This window comes from Choristoneura fumiferana, chromosome 25 (genome assembly GCF_025370935.1).
Source record: "Choristoneura fumiferana chromosome 25, NRCan_CFum_1, whole genome shotgun sequence".
Lineage (NCBI taxonomy): Eukaryota > Metazoa > Arthropoda > Insecta > Lepidoptera > Tortricidae > Choristoneura > Choristoneura fumiferana.
The window spans coordinates 6529518-6536391 of record NC_133496.1 but is presented as its reverse complement, the minus strand read 5'-3'; the positions used below and the strand labels follow the sequence as shown (position 1 = coordinate 6536391).

General features: G+C 37.2%; 1 protein-coding gene across 1 annotated transcript; it reads right to left on the bottom strand.

Annotated features, from left to right (window-relative positions):
- Nucleotides 1–6116: 6116 nt before the first annotated feature.
- On the bottom strand, nt 6117–6874 carry LOC141442410 (mpv17-like protein). Its single transcript, XM_074107386.1, has one exon. The coding sequence runs from the start codon at nt 6770–6772 to the stop codon at nt 6206–6208; it is 567 nt and encodes a 188-aa protein (XP_073963487.1). The 5' UTR covers nt 6773–6874; the 3' UTR covers nt 6117–6205.

Sequence of the window (6874 nt, the reverse complement as noted above, 5' to 3'; positions counted from 1 at the left end):
TTCAACGATGAAAAGAATGCTTGTAAGATACCTACACTGTAGTTTGCTTGTACCTTCACACAGAAAAAAGAAGAAAAGTACCACACATCTGCTGCTTCTGAGTCCCGGGTGTCGTCTCCAGCATCATCTTCTATATACGTCACACTGCATAGCACAGGTTTTCTCCCAGTATGAAAGACCTTGGGCTGTAGTTACTTCGCGGGCGCCGTGCGTTTGTCTAAAGTCTATGTAACCACAATCGCACTTACCATTTTTCTTCCGACCTACATCTTGTACAGTTTGACTGCTAGAGTTAGTGATTAAGATTACGATTGCGGTTTTTATATCTTGAAGAATTCAGCAATTATGTGTCACAGTCACAGGATAATTATATAATTATACCGCTGGAAAGATATTTAAGCTAGGTGTATCCAGTAATACTAATTAACCCTTAACAAGGCCCCATTTATTGGAGCATACTACCACAGAATCAAAAGCTGCTATCGAATACATACCCGACAAAGAATATTTTTAAAGCTAGTCGTATTTTCAATAATTACAATGAAAATTGTGACGTATTTTGAAGTTAATAAGGTTCAGTTTCCAACTCAATGCAAGCGATCGCTAAATCGCCTCTATTAAGGGTTAAAATACGAAAGTGAATGCTTTACACAATCGTCGGTCACAAAGCCACCAAAAATCTTCGCAGGAAGCAAAAATATAAATGACAATTTCTCAACTATAATAAAACGTCACTTTATCTTCGCCATCTTAAAAAATGCACCCAACAACCATATTTCACACTAATTATAAAAGGTCAAAAAATCAATGTGATCCGACGATAGTTATTTCTGAAATAACTATAAATAATGCCGCCCAGCAGGTGACGATAGATCCCTTTGTTAGACAAGGAAAAAAAGTCACTTTATGTCTTGTGATTTTGGTCAGCGTTATCTTGAGACAAACTTACGAGTCTGTAGAGTAGCGTGAAATAGTTCTACATACTGGGAAGTATACAGAGCTGGTGAAACCACCACTGGCTATCACCCGTAAGTCGTCATGTACCTACTTCATAAAGTACAAATAAGTTCTAAGAATAAATGCCGAAATGTACTATGTGATGTACAATTTTTTCTATTAAATGAGAATTTTGAATTTATCGAGTTACTTAATTTCCAAAATCACAAAATTGAGAATTCTTGGCTCGGTCTGTAGAACTATGTTTGCTATAAAAGTCGGGACTTACGAGGATAAATGCAGGTCAACCCCGTAAGTAAGAAGGTGTCACACTACTAACGTTTTTTGGGTAATTTTGTTTATGTTGGTACCCTATACAGTAAAAAAAATACAGACATTGGAACATAGAACCTCCTCCTTTTTTGAAGTCGGTTAAAAAGGTGAATGAAACTAGTAAAATAAATTGACCAATCACTACATTAAATTACATGCACACATGACGCGCGGGTTACTTAACGTGGCATTATTACGGGGCAAATTCTGGATAGGTTTTTACGACCTCAATTCGACCAAGATTCTTGTCTCGCTCTTATCCTGATAAGCTGTAAAAGCCGTCAGAAGCTAACAGATAGAGTCCGTGCGAAAAAAAACCTTAGTATATTTATTACTGCCGGCTGTTATGCCAAATTCAATAATAACTGCTGAGTTATAACCAGGTGTAGCTTTAGGTTTAAGCTACACACCTGGTAGAGCTGTAATAAAAGTATACTTTCGATGTAACCTAACACTTCAAAAAAGTTAAGAAAAATGTACAAGGAGGTAATAACAGCTCTATAATATACCTCCAAGGGTCAGGTATAAGTATTTTTTTACCAATTTTTTTGGTGGCGACGATCGTTAAATGAAAAGGACCCGTTTCGGCGCGTTTGAGGCCAAATGTTCCCGGTAGCGGGACGTTATTAATATATCGTCCCTACTGCCAAAACAACCTCGTATCTCACGTAAATACGTAAACCAAACTGAACCTTAAAGCACAAAAGCAAAGATTAGTTGGTAAGCTTATCGATGCTAAGATACGAGGTTTCTGAAAGTATCGACAATATGTTATCGTATTAATTAATCGGATTGTTTTTCGGCACTTTTAATTGAGATGAAACTGGATTGGCAGCGCGAGAGGTAGTTATGAGTATCGGTTTATTGGAACCGATGCCTAACTGTTGTTTGCAAGTAAACACTTAAATAAGTATAAAGTACACCGATCGTTAAAGGCAGAACAAAATCCTTCCATAACCGTTTAGTACGCACATTACTTCAGTACGTGTGTGTGTGTTTTTCATGGCTTTTACTCATGACTTAACTACTATCAACACCCGGACTCTATTACGCTAACAACAAGTAATGTACTGTAATATGGTTGAAACGTCAAGGTAATTATTACTCGTTGTTAGCGTAGGACGTCCACTGTTGGACATAAGCCTCCGCCATAGACCTCCAGTTGCTTCGGCCTGCATCAACCGTGAACCTGCCGCTTTAACCAGATGCCGTATTGCCTAACGTTTCTGACGATCGCGATTGCAATGAAATGACAGTTTTTTTATGCGAAATCTGTCATTTGATTGCGATCGCGAGCATCAGAAACGTTAGGCAATACGGCCTCTGATCATCCGTCCATCTCGTTGGTAGACGTCCTACGCTGGGCTTGCCGATCCGCGGTCTCCATTGGAGAACCTTTAAGCTCACAATTTAAATATCTCTAACACCATAACTCCTCAGTTCTCATGCCATAACGATTGTCGCCGTAAATAGTAGCTGACAGGACCGTAATATATCGCGACATTGTTCTTTACCCATGGTTATATCTACCAATCAACTCGGTAGCTCAAAATTATATTTATTTTATTTTTATTTATTCCTATTTATGTCTGGTCAGATTTTGAAATACACTAGAAAATACGCTTAAAGACATGTAATTAGTCAAAGTCAGACAGTCTGTTAGATTATCAAAATTATTTGACAGGGGACACACGTAACATTTTGCATTTGTGCTCCGATTACTCGCTATCAATTATGAGTTTGTTCAAATGAATATAGCTATATTAAACTTTTGTTTATACTCTATATCAGGAATCAAAAGTAAAAGCCATTAAATATCACTTTACTTCAGTGATCTGCATAGCCCATGGTCACATCTTTTTGTTTCATGTAAGTTTAGGTACTTTAAAGTATGGAATTTACGATGTCTAATTTTTTCTGCAAAAAATCTTTTCAAAAAAGCTTTTCAAAATCCTAAGCGCCATGAAAACTCGATCTCTGTGAACATTTAGTGGGAGAATTGAGTGTCATTTTTGGCGTACCTTTATGACCTCAATGCAATTTTTCAGGTTTTTTTGTACCCAACCCTGTTTTTCTCATTTCATACATCCTTAGCAAAAAACAAAATGTTTTGCATAAAAACAAAGAATTACATTACAATTAGTATTCATGTTGATATCATATCGCCCTTATGATAAATAAGCGCCAAATAGATTAATCTTTAAAATTTTACTTCATTGGTGCAAAATCATGTTAGGACAGGTAATTTAATAAATTAAATTTACTTGAGGTTGAGATATATATAATATAGTGGTGGTACGTGGTCACAAGCAGAGAAATTATATTTACTAGCTCTGGACGGCCGCATTGTGGTATTTTGATCATAGCAACTCTACAAAGCTTTTGTTACTTTCGACCCGCTTGCTGTTTCTTTTGCCCCTGGTCTCCTTATTCTTTTGTCAATTTAAAAAAAAAAACGAAGACTTAACCCGCCAAAGTTAGATGTCCGGGGCTGTGCCTTGCTGTGGAACATATTTTAGGCCCTATATGACGAAACATAGTGAGAAAACCGGCACACACCTCCGTCTAACTCTCATTGGACCTATACTAGAACTACAGCCAAAGTATTTGCAGTCAAGTGGCGTATATTACAGAGATGATGATGGTGAGGTAACTGGCACATTTTGTATGGGAACTTTAACCGTGTTAAAGAATTCAATCTATAAATAGTCATATAGTATAACAATTTTCCATGACGAATCGGTTAGCAGCGCGAACCCATATCCCATGGATTCCCATAAAACTCGCACTTTGTAGTTTGACATATTTTAAATAAAAAAATGGTCAAGTTCGAATATTCCATAGTATATTTAATTTTACGACGCAGTCTTCTTTTTACCGGACTGCGAGGGTTATGTTTTTCATCTGTAGATGTTATAATGCATGTCCAATAAAATTACCTGCACTATGTACTTAATGGTGGTACCTATTTAGAACAATAAATAATATTCTGAGGATATATAATGTACTATCTTATAATGTGAACTAAAAAGTGTGAAATAAAAAAAATAGAAAACCCGACCGCGCAAAAGAAAACTAAACAGAAAAAAATAAGTCTAGTAGTCTTGAACTTTAAGTAACAGAATAGAGAGTTTAACAGTAAGCCAAACCTAATTTATAACGAAAGAAAGCTGAGAAAGATACTTTGATAGATATGATTTAAACACAAAACAAAAACAAAAACTTAAAACAGTATAACATTGGTTCCCAGTAACACTACAGACCCCTAACTCGAAGCTATAAACTAAAAACCCGGGCTTTACCCGGCGTTGACAAAACATGATTAATGTCCACAATAAAAATATTTCAAAAAGCTACGTTATTAATTCTAATACTTGGCTTTTTGTGCTATTGAAAAAACGAAGAATGTTCGACGGGATAGTTATTAATGTCGCGAGTATCATTAGCCACACCCGACGTATAATTACATTATATCAATAAAACTCTTTATTAAATTACGTGTAGTGTAATTTTTAATCTTTGTAGTTTATTTTTTGAGCTTAGAAAGTATCCCACGCGCGTGCATTGAAATTTTTAAAAGCGACAGGCGGACATGTTGGCTCGACTATTCCTTTTAGAGGGAATTGTTGTGTTGTCCTGTACCCTTAGTGTAAGTTTTCGGTTACAAAATACGTCTCAATCGTGTTCGCGTTAAAATCTCAATTTGTATGGAAACACGAACGTCGCAAACGTTCCGCTAGAGGCGCTGTTCGTGTTTGCATACAAATTGAGATTTTAACGCGAACGCGATCGAGACGTATTTTGTAACCGAAAACTTACACTAAGGGCACTGTTGTGTATATGCATATTTAAGTATATACGAGTATGTAATTTCTTTGTAGTATATTTATCTTAGTATGTATTGGTGTGTACCAATATGTAATACCTATGAATCTATATGTGTGTTAGGTTTGGATTAATTTCAGGTTTCGGTTGTTTTAAGTAACTTTTCATTACGTAGGTATTACTCTTGTTTCTGTTGTCCTGTCAATCGTACAAAGAATACAAACGTTAACCGGAATAGAGCCCTCTATGCTATGAGATAAGTTTGCCTTTGTACATCGGTCTCTCAATATGAATTGTTATTTTTGTGTTTTATATACAACAGAGTTATACAATACAAATAAAGTGAATATTTTCTTTATTTAACCTAGAGAGAAGCATGAGTTAGGCAGTTGTTAGGTTACGTGGGTAGGTATATCTTCGGATGCAACACGTCGCAGTTAAGGCAATTAGGAACACAAGCTTTATCACTGACGATAATGTAAAAAATGTAAGCGATCCGGGTGGGAGCCAAATTATTATAGCACCATGGCCCTGGTGAGTACCCATATTATTATTTGGTTGGCACAGCCCTGATTGTGTTGATTGTGAAACTTCTTACAACCGGCCTAATTGCGATCTCTTCTTCTTTGTCGTGTCGCTCTTGGCAGAGCGGTCGTGGTCACATTGAGGCGTCCGCGTCGGTGGCAGAGGCGGACACAGCTCTCCGTACGATCTCCTGCCATACCCTTCTGTTGGCAGACTGTCTGGCACAGTCAGATACGCCGTTTCCTACAGCGGCCTTCACTTGATCTAATTGCGATGCCGCCATCCTAATTCTCTCGTCTCATAGTATTTTCTATGTAGGTAGCCTTTTACTAGACCTCACAAAACAAAAACACACTTATAAATGCACGTATTAGCATTTTAAAGGTTCCTTATTTTTATGTTATTGATAACACATTCTCTTAGTGAAATATGAAATAATGAGCCTTTTTTAACACTTCAAAACCTGAAAGAAAGTTATTCAAAAGGAAACACAGAAATATTTATGATTCTATGAAATTTATCTATATAAATAAACACTTTCATCAATCACAGATACTTACAGACAACACATTCAGTTACCGCTATTCTATTTCCCCTCTTCTTTTTTCACACTCACGTTCTGTTCTTTGGCCTTCATATGCGCTAAATACACAGTCCAGACGAAGCTGGCAGCACTGACAAATATTATTCTATTCCTTTCAGAAACGTAATAAAAATTCAGTGTCTGCGCCGTCGGCCAGAACACCACACCAATCTTATAAGTTGGCCAAAACTTTTCTCTAACTTCATTCACGCAGGTTTGAAATGGTTTCATTTCTAACGCGCTCATTCCGAAGAAGAAATAAGCCATTGCTAGCGGTGAGTAAGACACTTGCTCTATCGCAGCTCTAGTGACAGCAGTGGCTAGATTTTTCTTCTTAAAAAAACGACTTGAGAACTTCAACCAACCGTAGAATACGGGGGCCATGAAAAATGTTCCGAAAATGCCGAAGCGCGCGGCGCGAGACCAATCCGCGTTCTCGACTGTTGTTCCATGTTCTATATACTCCTGAACTATGCTGCAAGTTGGCCAGATGACAGCATAGGACACCATGCCACGTATTAAAGGGAACTGCACGGGTAGGTTACGGACTTTTGTAAAGATACCAGACATTTTGAAGGCGCCGATGTTCTATCCTTTCGTAGCAAGACAATGGGTTGCATAAATCATCGAGATTGTGGTTAGAATTATTTGTTTACATTATTAGTTTGACAA

Coding starts and splice junctions, on each gene's coding strand:
- LOC141442410 (XM_074107386.1), bottom strand. CDS start 6,772: ATGTCTGGTATCTTTACAAAAGTCCGTAACCTACCCGTGCAGTTCCCT.